Raw genomic sequence first — 15,144 nt, 5'->3', positions numbered from 1 at the left:
AGAAAAAAGAAAGAAAGAAAGAAAAACCTACCTGGGTCGAACTCAAACACCATCCCTAGCCACCTCCATTGAAGTCGCACTCTCCACTCGACTTCCTTCATAGTCGCGACATCACCCTTCCTCACCTCTTCACGTTAGCTCCTTGGTCGTTGTCTCCATCTTCGACAGCAGGTTCCGTCTTCAAGAAGGAGAGCCAACCCCCTCTATCGTTGATTAAATCCCAGCCCCTTTAATCGATTTCCTCTCTATTACTTTTTTTTTCCCTATTTACCTCTCATTTTCTCTTTTATCACTATTTGTATTAATTTCTTAAGTTTCCAAGTTTGCCCCACCCATATGTGACCTTCCTTTGTGTTTAGTGTAGAACTCCCCATATTTACAATTGTGCCACTCACTAAAGGACGTTCATATAAGTACCATTCTGCCACCCTCCTCTTGCCTCCCTATATTTACTCTTTGCCATTCACCCTTACCTTAAGAGTTCTCTTGCCACAGTGGGCTTAAAGTGCTTTCAATTACAAATCTGGCATGGAATCTTCTGTGTTCAAATTCAGAGTATGATTGCCCAATGGAAAGCTTTCTAATTTCTTGATTGATGAGCAACTAAATGATATTTCATCTCAAGATCTGTGGTAGATATGTTGTCAAAGACCAATCAGATCATCGAGTCAAAGGATGGTGTATTTGTTGAGTTCTCTGTTTCTCAATATTTTGACAATGCTTTTGGTGGAGTGTTTGATTTCCCTTAACACATTTTTAAATTGGGTCGAGGTTGGTTAGAAGAAAGACATGGCATTGTTGATCGTGACAAAAATTTATGCGCCATCCAACCTTTCCACATGCGTCGGAAATTTGTTTTTCATGGATCGGCTAACTCAAAGAAGGTGGTACCAACATTGTAGCCATAGGACGAATCAAATGAGTCAATACAAACGAAAGACCATTTGGTTGCGTAACCAGTAACAACATCGGAAAATGAGAAGATCGTGGTTCAAGTAATGATGGACATTAGCACAACGCCAACAATTCCCCATTATGAGTTTGTTCTCCCCCATGATTTTCTGGACCTGAATGCACCTCCGGAACTTCACATCTTGAATTTTGTTCATGTCGCACACAAGGAGCACTTCACCCCCCACTCATGAGCAGTTATTGTTACCCTTCTACAAAATTCGTGGACGAGTTTTTCTCAACACCGGGGGAGTGGATGTAGATGTACATTGATGGACTGATCGATACCCATCTGGGTTTCCGGACAAAGATGAACCAAATCCATATTATTTTTGGGTCTAGTAGGATTTACTTTAATTAGGAAGATTGTCTTTGATTTTATTTTATTCACTTTATTATAGTAAGTTAGGTTCACGTAGGATTTATTAGAGAGTAGAGAGTATAAGAGTGTCGGTTTGCTTTGTTAGGGTAGTTTCATATTTCAGCAGAGTTTCTATTTCTGTCTTTTATTTTTTCCTTTAAATTGGTTGTAACCAATAGACAAATCAGATTGAAAGAATGGATTGAGAGTGGTTTTGGTGAAGAGCGTGTGTGTGTGCGATTCTCTTCCCCCCCCCCCCCCACCCCCACCCCCACCCCCACCCCACCCCTCTTCCCTCTTGTGTGAATCTTCTCTCCCTCCCCTGCAAGGCTGCAACTTTGAGTTCACCTCATGGGTTCTCCCTACCCCTACCGGACTTCCATTAAACCAAAACCAGTGCATCCTTTTTTTTTTTTGGGTGAATAAACCAGTGCATCCTTATTTGGTTCATGTTTCTATTTTCACTCATTCTCACACCGAAATCAACGAAACTGAACTGAAACCGGTCCAAAACGACCAATTGACACCCTTATTGATAAGGATGTATCTCTTCTATTCTTTTATTCTTTCGTTCAGGTATTTATTATAATTTAGTGAAATCAGGTATAAAAATGGGCCATTCCTGGCCTTTAGTTTGGATAAATTTCAAATAGCATGAACCTGGGCCTCCTGATTTTTTAACTGTTGCAATCGCTTATCCCCAAAGCTTGGGTTGTTAGTGAGGGCCACAACAATACATATATCAACAAACACCAATACCCCCACGCCGGTGCACGTGCAGGCCCCCAAGCATACACACACCCGACTCTGAACGTGACACCAAGGGGACGCAAAGCGTAAGAGCAAAATAACATGTAGCACAAACCCATCACATTTGCTAGGGTTCAAACACCTGACCTCCTGTCTCTGATGCCATGTTATAACTGCTTATCTCAAAAGCTCGAGCTGTTAAGTCAGGGCCACAACAATGTATATCAATGAACACCAACAGAAACTAACTGAGGCCTGTATTCTGGTTTGAGTCTTACTCTTGAAACATTAATTTGAAAATTTAATTCTTGCCAGTCTTGACACACTTTATTCTAATGTCTACAGGTGGGAGCATCCCTTTATTGGAGTAAGCATTAAATATATTGGCTGCTGTTATATATCCAGGTCAAGGAAGTTTGAGACCTAATTTCACTGAGGTGTAATTATGTCCACTATGGATTTGAATACTAAAGGTATAACTTGGGTTGGTAACTTGTACCAGAAGTTTGAAGCTATATGTTTGGAGGTGGAAGATATTGTGTGCCAGGTACGTATCTACTCTAGCCCCCAACACACATGCACACAAGAAAATAAAAAACCCCTGGACATATTCTTCTGGAAAGATGATTCTTGTTTACCACTTGAGTCTCAATTCTCCAAGGAGAGATAATCTGGATGTTATGTGTCTATGATGTTTTAGCAGTAATGTGTGGTGTGCATTGCTGTGCAAGCACTGAAACCCTCTATATGCATGCATGGATGTGCGCCGCATGATGTATATTCTTATTTTCTGGACTATAGTTATTGGTGGATTGCCCTTGTTTTGTGTACATTGCAGAATGTATTTTCTCTTGGTGAAGCTTTTGTTCCTAACCATCGTTGTAATTGCTTTCTTGGTCAGGAAACAACTAAAATAGTTGAAAATCACGCGCAGTCGGTTGGTGTAAGTGTTAAAAGGTTCTATGCTGAACTTGTGCAAGATTTGGTCCCTCTATCTTCTGAAGATCCCGAGAAGGCAAAGGAAGGTATTGATGAAAATCCCAAAATGGAGGCAGTTTCTCCTGATGGGAAAGATTTGAGTCGTGGATCTTCTTTCAGATTATTCCCAAATATGAGCCATTTGCCTCCATCTTCTGAAGATCCCATTAAAGGAACATGTGCTGACTTATCTATAGAACAAAATGAAAATAGTTCTGTGATATATGGAAATCTAAAATTTGGGCTTGAAGAATTTACTGAAGAGGATAAGCTGTCTTTGCCCAAGGTTTTGGAAGTAATGGCTCCTGCAGGAAATGATTTGAGTGGGGCATTGTTATTCAGTGGACTCCACAATGAAAATAATGGCAAAATATGTAATACAGCAGCTACAGTGCCGACTCTCTCTTCAGTTGATTTTGCACAATGTTGTGAGCCTTTAGATCCAATGGGGTGTATTTCTGGTGTTTCATCTGCTTCCTCAACATCTTTGGTTCTTCCAGCTTCATACTTCGAAAATGAAGCAGGAGATGGACTGATTCCCTCCAGAGATAGTCTAGCAATAGAGTTAAATGGTGACGTTCCTTTTCCTGCATTATTTTTGCTTGTTTCTTTCCTTCTGCAATTGAACTCTTTAACTTGAGCATTGGCTTGTACAGACAACTCCAAAACTCACAAGACAATATCTCTGAGGCATGGTAAGGGGCAAAAAAATTATGACTACTGTGCTGAGTTTGATTCTATTCTGTCCCCTCCAGACAGTGGTAAAGGTTTTGAAGAAATCAAACCTTCCATCAGTCCCCTCAATATTCCCTTTTTTCTTCCTCTTTTCTTCATATTTCTTGTCGTTTCTCCCCCATTCTTCTATTTCCATTGTAGTTTGCTGTGTTTCATCTAATTTTGTATCAGTGATGTAATTTCTCAATGTAGTTTTTATCATTTTTTATTATTTCGAGATGTATTGACTGAGTCAAGCTGTGACAGGAAGATCATATCGCTACAACGAAGAGGAAATGGCTGAAGGCAATGATGCTCACAGGTCAGATGAGGAAGCCACGGATGCATCTCATGGTCTTAGGCTTGAGGAAAGTTGTATATTGGTGGATTGTGATGAAATTCACCTCGTCTCCCAGAGGACAGGGAAGAGCAGATCATACAAGGTATGCAGACGCACATGCACATGCACATGCACACGCACACACACACACACACGGACCTACTGATAACTACATACGGTAACTGGTAATATCTTCCTGTTACCAGAAAAAACTTCGTGATGCTTTTGCTTCAAGAATGAGATCAGGAAAGAAGCAGGAGTATGAACGGCTAGCACTACTGTGTGGAGATGCCGATACTGGAACCAACGATCAAAGAGAAGGAAGTTACCAAATATCCACTCTCACTAGGGACTTGGACTCAAAGAAATTGCCAATTGATGATTTTTGTGATTCTGAGTGGGAACTTCTGTAGATAGAAGGGGAAATATGCCTGTAAATAAGTGGGCAACAGCATTAGTTCTGCAACATCCAAAAGTAGGTGATGAAGATGCCGGTCTACATCAATAACGTTGGCCAAAATTTCCCTTTCAAATTATAGAGGAAGGTTTTCATAAAAAGGTATGGAGTAAGGTAGGCGAAAGAAGGTAGGCAGTGAATACATTAGATCTAGTGGAGGAGTAGAGGAATAGCTCTTCTTAAATTACAACCGACCTGTGGTTAGGGTGCACAACTGGTATTATGAAATGCTTTAGTAAAGGGCAGGATGCTGTTCAGATTATATATGCAGTCAATCTTTGCAGTTGCCTATTGTTATTTACCTGTGCTCATTTTTCTTGGTCATTGCTTTTGCTGGTAAGCTATACTAGCTAGTGGGCATGCAGAGACCATCTCACGTTTTGGTTCTCTTGCTGATTCCAATTCCTCTCCCCCGCCCCTTAATAAAGGCAAAAGGTTTTGTGCACGCCCAGATCCCGAGTCTAATCCATGGAGGGGTGATGCTGGTGCCAAATCACCTAAGCGACGATTCTTAGTATATGATCTCCAGTTGTGTGAACAGGAACAAGAGTCTCGTGGGACACCAACTTGGTGGTCATGCCTCAGAATCCTGCAAGGTATTAAAATTTGGATACAGGTATGAGATTGGTCTCTATCAATTTTGATTCTAATTATTTCAGAATCGGTTGGAAACAGCAGGATTCGCCCAGATTCGGTGGAAATTGGTCAGAGCGTTTGGTTTGCATTCTGGGTCAATAACGCATTTCAAGAAATCATACTAAATGCACCTTTAGTCTTTCACAAATGATCTTAAACATTTGGATTTGTTATTCATTTACCATATATTTGTCATCTCATCTTCTCAACCTCAAGATTTTTGTGGGTCCTGGGCAATGCACCCTTAGAGATCTCAATTTTAAATTGTGGTTAAAGAGAATGAACTATAATACACGAGTAAATATGAAATAAAATCTTGAAGGATTCTATTATCTCTTTAGAGTCAGCCATACTTCTATTAATTGGAATCACATATACAAAAGCTTCCATTGACCCCTTGAAGAAGACCCCTGGATTTTGCCTCAACCTTGCTTTCTGTCACACCAAAATCAAATACCATAAAGATAAAACTTATCCTAGCACAAAATCAATGATGCCAACCCTCTTTCATTTCTAAAATGATTTAAGACTCCCTGAACAAGCAACTATTGGGGTCTTTGTGGTAGTTATATCCAAGATGTCAAACATGATAACAGCCCTTAAGAAACAAGATTAGAATCAGTGAGCAGAGAAACATCGATGAGGGAAGTTATTGCAAATCAGTAACCCACCAAGCTATATGTTGCAAGACTCTACTACTGGGATTAAGCTTGACGCCTTTAAACACAACTTGATTTCAATGAATCTGGATAAAATATAAAGTGAGAGAAAAAACACTTAAGAAACTTGGGAGATCGTCCCCAGATCAGTAATTACCATTAAGCATAGAAACACAAGATTTAAAATATCATTAGCAAGTTCAGTCTGCAAGCTTAGAACCCTAGCAGCCCAAAGTCTTTTAGAGAAATCATATAACAAGGACAGATGCATGATAACAAATGTAACATTCCATTCATCAATAATAGTAAGAATCCTGAACTGTTAACTACAAGTAGGAGGTAACTGAAACCCCGACAACTTGTCGCAGCCCCTTCCCTTAGCCTCCAAATCCTCGCAGCCACTGCACCAGGGCAGTGAGCATCTGGTGGCTGGGAACCCTTTGGGGGGTGTGCCTGGATGCCCTCAGTCCTTGGATACTCACTGCACCAGTGCAATGACTGTAGAGAATTCGGATTCCTTCCCCAATCATAATATGCACCATCTGCCTAAGATACGACAACACACCTGCAATGCTCTACCATGCCCAAGACATACTCTTGATTGAACCAAAAGGTCCAACAAAGTTTTGTTATTAAACTATTTAGTGACGTTTAAAAGTCTCCATGCCAACTTAATTAACATAGCCTTGTGTGTTATAGCATCTCTTAAACCTAGACCTCCTAAACTCTTAGGGGAGTGTACATTATTCCAGGCCATGTAACTGACCACCCTTCTAGCAGATCACCCCATTAAAATCTAGCATTGATATTGTCAAGTTTAGTACATACAACTTAATCATGATGGAGTTGCCAGCATGAGTAAGAAGATGGAATTTCCAAGTGGCAAGACGTTATCAACGCAATCCACAATATATATAAAACCTTTCAATTTAAAATTAGGTTGAAAAATTCTAGTACCTTAATAACTAACTTTACTATACATTTGATTAATACCCAACAAATTATTTAAACATCCTTTGTCATCAAAGGACATCGACACATTCTTACCAAGGAAAACTTTAACTCTTATGAAAGTTATTATGCTAGTCCGAAAATTTTGAAAATTACTCAAGTATTGTTTAAAAACAATTAACATCCTCGTTAGTGGTCCTACACAAAATGAACATATTATCAACAAATAAAATATGAGAAATTTCCGGAGCATGTCAAGCTATTTCAATATCTATAAAGAGCTTAAGATCTCTATAAACATCTATTAACCTAGGATGGACCTCCTTAGCAATAATAAAATGAAAAGGGCTTAAAGAGAAAGGAATCCTTGCCTAATACCCTTAGAGGATTCGATATCCTCAAAACAACTACCCTCTAATTTGATTGAATAAAAAATAGATGAAATCAAGTGAAATAGTCACACCATTTATAATCAAATCCACAAAACTCGAAGATAGCACTAATGAATTCCCATTCTCACTAATCATTTTCCTTAGGCATATCAAACTTATAGCCCTAATGAATCCTCATTCTAATCTATCGTATGCCTACATTCTTGGACACCCAAAATTTAAGCTCTTTTTCTGGGGACTTGCTCTTGGAGGAATTTCTAGTAAGGACATATTGAGGAAGTGGATGATTGTTGAACCTAATTGTGGTCTTTGCCAATTGTTGAACCTGAATCCATTTGGCATACTTTCTTTTCCTATGATTTCATGAAGAGAATCTGGGCGGGTTGTACATTTTTAGGTAAAAAAAATATTTCAAATAACATGTGTCACGACTTTTCACGATTCGTAGGAATGAAATTACCTTTACTAAAGATAAACCAAACCCACGTGCCATTCTATCACCAGTAAATCAATGGTCAGTGTCATGCACACACCCCTTGGAAACTCAACATTTTGAGATGACTCACCCAACCCACTTTGCACTTATACCAAATGAAAATACTAACATTATGATTTGTGCTAATAATTCAAATACTTTTAAAAATACATCTGGTTAGGCTAATTATATATTTAACAATGGGAAATGTGTCTTATTGGTGGCTAGCTATTTGATAATAGGAAACCTTACTGAAGCCAGTGCATTGGGTTTTCTACTTAGATTGAAGTAAGTTGACTCAAACAAGTGGGACATCAATGAAGTTTGGAGCAACTCACAGGAGTTAGAACACATTTTTTAACCATAGGACCACATCGTGGCCTTGGAGCACGATGCCTATTTTTTTGGATGTATCTCATCTCGTTTCTAATCTACTCTTTTGGCTCAGGCCTAACAACTAGTGGTCTTTATCATGGCACAATTTATGCAGAACGAAAAACTGAATTTTAGCATCTCAAAAACTGACATTGATGTATTTAAATCTTTTGATCTCATGAAAAATTTTATTTTCCCTATAAAAAAGAAAAAAAAAAAAAAAAAAACCCTATTGTGTGCCTTAGGCATATCCAACTTACATATAACCTACTTTACCTTTTTGATGAGACGTAGAGTTGAAAATCTTTCGGGCTCAGACAACTTTATTAGTAATTTAACACCCTAGTTTGCTTGGTATGATTTCCTGGAATGCACTATCTATTTCGAATGTATACCAAACATAATTGCACGCTTGCCGTATTGTGCGTCTGTGGCTTTCTACGAAAAAATTTTTAGAGTTGACCTTATTTCTATGATTTTGTATACTAAAATCCAGAAAATCAGAAAAAGAAAATGTTAGATATGGGAGCTACAATTTAAAAAAATGAAAAAGGAAATGGGAACTATAACGTCTCCCTTGAGTTCTCAAGGAAGGTTAAGGCATACAATAGCACGTTCCATGTATCAGGCAGTCCGGGCAGGCACCAGTGGCTGCAGTCTCCGTAAACCTCCGGTTGCTTCCTCTGCTCCTTCGTCAACAGCTTCCCTTGCTTCGATGTATACACCGTTGGATGGGCATCTTTACGATATTGCGAGAGTCTTGTGATGTTCAAATATTTAACTGGTGTCCTCATCTCTTGGATTGTTTTTTCAACAATTCCCATAATGGATCTTGGAAACAATTCAGTATAGGATTCATCCAAGATCGGTTGGGTTTGATTATGACACCATTGCTTTTCCCTGCAATTTCAAGGCTCTCTATAAGATTAAATAGCTCCTTATTTAGTAAGTACCACTCTTAGGAAGAAGTTTTCCTAGACTGCGCAGTGAGTTTCACCATGGTTCACCATGTGGTCCTAGGGTCACAGATCCCGTATCTTCACCCCCTTCCCCTCCATTCGAGTGGCACTAATGCCATGTGGTGAACAGTCCACCTCGGCCTTAGGGAAACCCGGCCCTTACTTTTAGCTATAAGCTTGATTTTCTTAGCTTTTGCTTTAGGGTGAAGACTTTGAAGATAAGGAAATTTGTTTTTGGGTCATGGCTCATTTAAGAGGTCGCCTTATGAGTTGTGGCCATATTGTGGGAAGTTAAGTATGTTGGCCATACTCCGAATCAACTCCCCACATGGGGAGAGGAGTTACCCACCCCCATATGGGATCCCACTATTCACTGAGTATCCAAACCATGAGTCATTTCTCCATGTGATGATCTTCCCCACATAGAATCTCACCATTGATCATAGTTGAGTGCTTACAATTTATGTTCAGGTGATATGCTCCTAAAAAAAACGGTTGTCTTGGTGGAGTTAACATTGCTATCAATCCAATGGGCCCATGTCTTCATGCCCATCTCAAATGCTGTCTCTACTTCAAGATTTTTCACCAATTTGCCTTTGAATTGAAGGAAATCCCACCTGCATTGCAATGAAAAACTCATAATAAGCCTTAAAGGCCTTTAATACTGTAGGCAAAAACATCTTAAATAGCTGGTTTCTATGGCCTTCTTAGTTGGCCAACTGTATATTACCCAATCTTTTGTTTTTATTTATTATTATTTTTTTAATGCAGTTTGACTTGTTGTTTGGAAAGTTTAACACGGGGTTGAATGAGCCAAATCAGAATCAAGAACTAATAAGCTAGCCAGGGTGGTGGAGCCACTCATTACTTACGTCTGCAGCTTTCCATCGTGGACCCACCAATGACCAGTGTTGAACACCATAATGTCAGCTCCTTGCCATTGCCTTGCAGAGGACGCCATTGCGTCAAGCTTTAGAACTCTCCTTCCTTTCCTTCTCTTCTTTGTTGGGGTCTCGTCCAATTTCACTAGAAATGGGCTCCAATAAAACTCTATAGAACAGTTATAGTCCTGTAACGATATCAACAAATTTTAAGGCTACCAAACTCATGGCCCTGACTCATTCACTTTACATGAGCACATGATTCACAGAAGACGATACAAAAATTAAATTTCCAATCTGAAACTTAAAACTAGAAGGCTCCATTTTGGAGACCCCTTAGACAGAAATTGAGCTTGAATGAAGGGAGTTTCTTAGGGTGTGTTCAACAACTATTATTATAAGTGCTTTTGGTGCCTTTTTTATTTATTTATTTTTTTTTTTTAAGACCTACATATTGGGCCAGATAGGATTATTTATAAGTGGCTGGACAAGAGACCTAGGAGGGACCAACAAAGGGGCCACTAAGGCCACACTATCACTAACTACTGACCTACTTGCTACTATTATATCAAAATTGGGCTACACATTATTATTATTATAGAAAAAATGGTGGGGATTAGGAGGATCATCAAACGTCCGATCATCTTTGGACTTGCGCTAAACCTAACTGTAGGTCTAGCTGCTAACCACTGAACTAGAAGCCCTAACCGTGAAGTATGTTGGGGAAGTAAGACTTAAGACCGATTTACAAAGTCGTGAGTGAAGTGGTTACTTCATTGCCACCCAATATTGGCAATTAAAAGTCTCAATATCACACTACACACGCTGGCTGTACGTACCCCAGTTTTATTCCTGATTCAAACCAAAACTATCACATTTGTGGGGTTGGCTGAACCGGTTTGGCACAAAGGTCTCTGCAGCACTGAAGCCCACACAGAACTGCAGTACTGAAAAATCCTAAACAGAGAAAGAAAGAGACAAAGAACAAGTGCAAGTCTGATCTTACCTTGGCTCTGAACACCTTGTAGACACCACTTATTACGTTCACCTCAGCCTCTGAGGGAGAGACTACAGAGTATAGCAGGCAAGAGAGGGATTCCCATTGATTTCTGTTAATGGAATCACCAGCTATGATCACCCTCTTCCCCCTCAATCTCTCCAACATATCTGTTCCGTTAAACCTGTATCACACAAAACTTTTAACAAAAATTTAATCAACATAAAAACTACTTGAACCTCTTACTTGCTTACCTTGGAATCTCACACTTTTTTGGTTTCCAACTCCACTTCTCATAATCAAAATCTTGCCTTCCATTCCTCCTACAATTCACTTGGTCACTGAGAAATGGACATTGGGATGCTTTATAAAGAGGGTATGTATTATTTTTGTCGTCGAAAACCCAGTTTCCGTCGAAAATATCGCACTCTTTTTGTCGTAAATTTCCATGATCTTCTTCTTTAATTCCATCAAATTGTCTTGGGGATTCCACCTTTGAAGCATCTGTTGTTGTTGTTGTTGATCTTGGTGACAATGCTGATGAGGTTCTCAGATATTGGAGATCTAAAAGATTCTGTCTATCGCGTCCATTGCTGAGAGATAATATAAGAAGGGTGCAACCTAAGAAACTGGCAAGGGTAAAGAATATCCATTGTTTGTTAATGGGAGTAGTGCTGTTCTTCTCCATGGATATGGGTAGAATGAGATAGAGGAGGGGAGAGGAAGCCTCAGCTTTCTTATGTCTTTGCTGGCCTAAACTAAAGTTAATAACCAGAAAGAAGGTTAATGGTTTGGGAAGTGGAAATATGGTAGGATTGTAGGTTGATGAGTAAAGAAGGTTATTAGTGGTTTGGGAAGTGGGAATATTGTACCTTGAGTTGGGTACTTGGGTTAGAGATGAAATGGGATTCAAGGAAAGTGGGAAACACAAAAGGAGAAGGATTAGAATAGTTCGCAACAAACTTATCTCTAAATTTAATCTAATTTCTAAAAACTCAAATCAGTTCTAGAACTTGGGTTAGTTAATGGTCAAGAGTGAAGCAGGTAAAACTTGAAAAAAGAAAGGTTAGGTTAGCTAACCCATGCATGGCCCAGCTATGAATGAACTACTAAAACTTCGTTTATAATTATTTAATATCTTTATTGGAAGTTTTACTGTTTTGATTAACCTATTAGCTTTGGTGCATTCAATATGGAAGTAAAGAAAGAACACGCGGGCTGTAGCAGATTGTAGTGGTTTATGGACCCCTCTCTCTCTCTCTCTCTCTCTCTCATAACGTTTCGGTAGTGTATGATTACGAAAGATTACGACTTACGACTAATAAGTCAGTGGATTTCACCCAAAAAAAAAAAAAAAAAGCTGAGGAACGCTGCCAGGTTGCGTGCAACCTGCACCAAGGCCCGGCCAATATGAGAGTTCATGGAATAATGGAAGCAAGGGTCTCAATTGGCCTGGCTTAATCGGGTTTTCCCACTTTAGGACCTTGTCCATAACTAACCCATTTAATTGATTCTTTATGCCATGCATGATCGCACTCATAAACTGTTGGATGGGTATTGATCTTTGATCGGATTATAAATAATCGGGTTTTAGATGGGCTTTAAATGGGTTAATGACACATTTATCTGTAAACGCATAGTTGGGTTTTAAACAGCCTTTAGACGTGTTGATCTTAGTATTTTTCACTAAAAGGCCATTTTTATTAAAGAATAAATAACAACTAGCTACTAAGCCAGCAATACCAACGCAAAGAAAACCAACCACCCCTCACTAGGGGGGTGGAGGGGCTAGCCATACATCAACCCCAAGAATTACAAAATCTCAGGGTCATAACTTTCACTAATTAGAACAAATCACTTTCTCAACGAGGCAATTTGGTTAGACTTCCGGCAAGCCTGCTCCCCATTAATCTTTCTTTTGACTTTTCTTTGCTTAACTATCTAAAACCATTGAACGCTTTTCTTAAAAGGGTTGCCTCATTGATTGTAGCAATGTCAGGGTATTTCAAAATAAGAGCACCTCCTTGGAGAGTATTGGGAGAAATCGAATACCAAACCTTTACGTCCCTCAACGATTACACGACCTCCCCTAATATTAGGATCCCTACCACGACCACCTCTACTGTCACCTCTCCCACACATAGATATGATCCCACCACGAAAAGCAATTAATGCCTTCCCACTTCTAGGTTGATTGTCCCCTCTAAACGGGAATAAATTTTAGCAAGGGTCTCTTGCCTTTCCGGACTAACATTGCAAGATTTTTGTTCCTCCGCGTCATCACTTGTTTCCAAATCTTCATCTCCAGACATCGTTTCATAACTAGAGTTTGATGAAGATTCTCCTGATCCTTCCTTACTTGCCATATTGGCCCAACTTCATCTTACTGCACTCAACCCATGCTCTTTCATTGACCTACCTTGCTGATTAAAATCCTCAAAACCATGTCCACTACCCTCTTCAAAATCCTGTTTATCTTAGTCAACGGGCTCTGAATGAGCTCTAAGTGAGCTACAAAAGAGCTTTAAAAATGTTGGCCTGAGTCGGGCTATCAATCGATAGCACCCTTGCACCAGGAATGACTACTAAATAAACAATTCTAATATATTTATTAATCTAGTCTAGAATTGATACCCCTACATGGAAACATAGGCCATTGGGGCCAGGGATCTTAACAAAATGGGAGAGGGTACCCTCCACCGCTCACATTGATTTATTTTTTAATAATTATTTTATTTAAAAAATATTTGAGGAGGTACATGATACTCTTGTTTTTTTGGGTAATGTGGAGGTGCAGTATACACCTTAAGCTCAGAAAGCCTTTTCCCTAATTAAATACATGTTTATAAAAAATGAATCATAAGGATTACAAGTATCATACGAATTTATATGAGTTCTTCTAAAAGACACGTATTGTTGGAATCTTTGTAAGGAATACTGCAACCTGAATTTCTCTAGAGTCTAGATCCATTGTCATACGCACTGACCTAATTCAAGAACTGTGAGAACTCAGGTTTAGGCCATTACTTCACCCTGAGATTTTGGGGTTTTATTTCATCTACTTGGATTACAATTTATTTATTTATTTAGGTTTGAACCCTATTCTTTGACCTGCGACTAAGGGTTTTCCTTTACTGGTTTGCTATATTGTTAGTAGTTTCTATCCTTCTGTTACCAGGTGATTACAGAGGTTTTAAGGGTCGATCTTGGTTTATATGTTGTAACCTGGTTTCATATTCTAAATTTAGTCTAGGGTCTGTACCTAAATCAATACTTTACCTGTAGTTGATTTAGTAATCCTAACTAGGGTTGTTACCTAGCCTTACATCATATGAAGAAAATTTTTTGTATTAGTGTAAGGTTTACATTTATGCTCCTCAACATATGCCACACATTTTTTTGTGCCTTCACCATTTTTCATTTAAGCTCCTTTGTCAATTTGCTACTATTGGTAATTTATTTTGTTAAGTTGGCGGTGCTTACTGCTTCAGTTTGTAAAAAAAAGAAAAGGCTCAATGCACGAGGTTCCCCACTAGGTTTGGGAGGGACAAATTTATGCAGCCTTACTTGCTTTGCAAGAGAGGTTGTTTCCAAGTTTTGAATGTGAACAACATGTTGCAATGATGCAACTTGACCATTGTGCCACACTCTCGCCCCATATGTTGGTGGTGCTTAGTGCTTCAATTAATTAATTTCTTTCTTTAAAATAACAAGGATATATATATATATATATATCATTGACTCAGTGAACAAATACTTTAGAGCATTTAATTTTACTCTTTTAACCCTTTCATGGCCCATTTCCTCTTTCCAGACCTTCTTCCTCGCAAGCTGCTTGCTCCATGAACTATGTGTTATGTTTTAACATTGGAAATTATTGCAATATGATCTCACAACTTTACTTCATTCTAGTTTTCTCTCATAGTTATTTTTTATGCCAAAAGTATATGGAGTTAACATTAACTGTGAAATATTCGATATGGTATTGTCGTAAAAGTGACATCATATGTGGTAATGCATATATTAATAATTGAGTGATGCTCAGATTTTTTTTTGTCCATTCATTTTTAAATATATTTCAGGTTTTAGGTGGACATTTTAGCTTATTGCTTTTGCAGGTAGAATTTGAAAAGAAGAGGTTGCAAGCTCGCGGACTAAGCCAGTGATAGATTATTGAGAATCTTTCTTCAGTTGTACGTTCTCTCTGTTGAGTGTATGCTTATCTATCACCATGATATTAGAAAATTTCATCTCCTTCCCACACACTT

At 38.8% G+C, this 15,144-nt stretch overlaps 2 protein-coding genes across 5 annotated transcripts in view; one reads left to right on the top strand and one right to left on the bottom strand.

The window, feature by feature from the left end:
• Positions 1–4,848, top strand: part of LOC122094056 — a 10,041-nt gene extending 5,193 nt beyond the window's left edge. Inside the window, exons 1-6 of one of the 4 annotated variants that reach the window (XM_042664673.1) lie at positions 1,658–2,315; positions 2,408–2,609; positions 2,964–3,612; positions 3,697–3,735; positions 4,022–4,197; positions 4,301–4,848. In XM_042664673.1, coding sequence (XP_042520607.1) covers positions 2,508–2,609; positions 2,964–3,612; positions 3,697–3,735; positions 4,022–4,197; positions 4,301–4,507 — 1,173 coding nt within the window. In that variant the 5' untranslated portion in view covers positions 1,658–2,315; positions 2,408–2,507 and the 3' untranslated portion in view covers positions 4,508–4,848. Of the gene's footprint in view, positions 1–1,657; positions 2,328–2,407; positions 2,610–2,963; positions 3,613–3,696; positions 3,736–4,021; positions 4,198–4,300 lie in introns of those variants that run through there. The other 3 variants (XM_042664672.1, XM_042664671.1, XM_042664674.1) reach the window with 3 other exon arrangements.
• Positions 4,849–8,507: 3,659 nt separating this feature from the next.
• Positions 8,508–11,804, bottom strand: LOC122094325 (protein trichome birefringence-like). The gene is made up of 5 exons (XM_042665094.1): positions 11,131–11,804; positions 10,886–11,060; positions 9,871–10,067; positions 9,457–9,615; positions 8,508–8,939 (listed from the first exon to the last, which is right to left on the bottom strand). The coding sequence occupies exons 1-5, from the start codon at positions 11,562–11,564 to the stop codon at positions 8,603–8,605; spliced, it is 1,302 nt and encodes a 433-aa protein (XP_042521028.1). The 5' UTR covers positions 11,565–11,804; the 3' UTR covers positions 8,508–8,602.
• Positions 11,805–15,144: the final 3,340 nt, after the last annotated feature.

Source organism: Macadamia integrifolia, chromosome 11 (genome assembly GCF_013358625.1).
Source record: "Macadamia integrifolia cultivar HAES 741 chromosome 11, SCU_Mint_v3, whole genome shotgun sequence".
Classification (NCBI taxonomy): Eukaryota; Viridiplantae; Streptophyta; class Magnoliopsida; order Proteales; family Proteaceae; genus Macadamia; species Macadamia integrifolia.
This window is presented reverse-complemented; position numbering and strand designations above follow the sequence as displayed.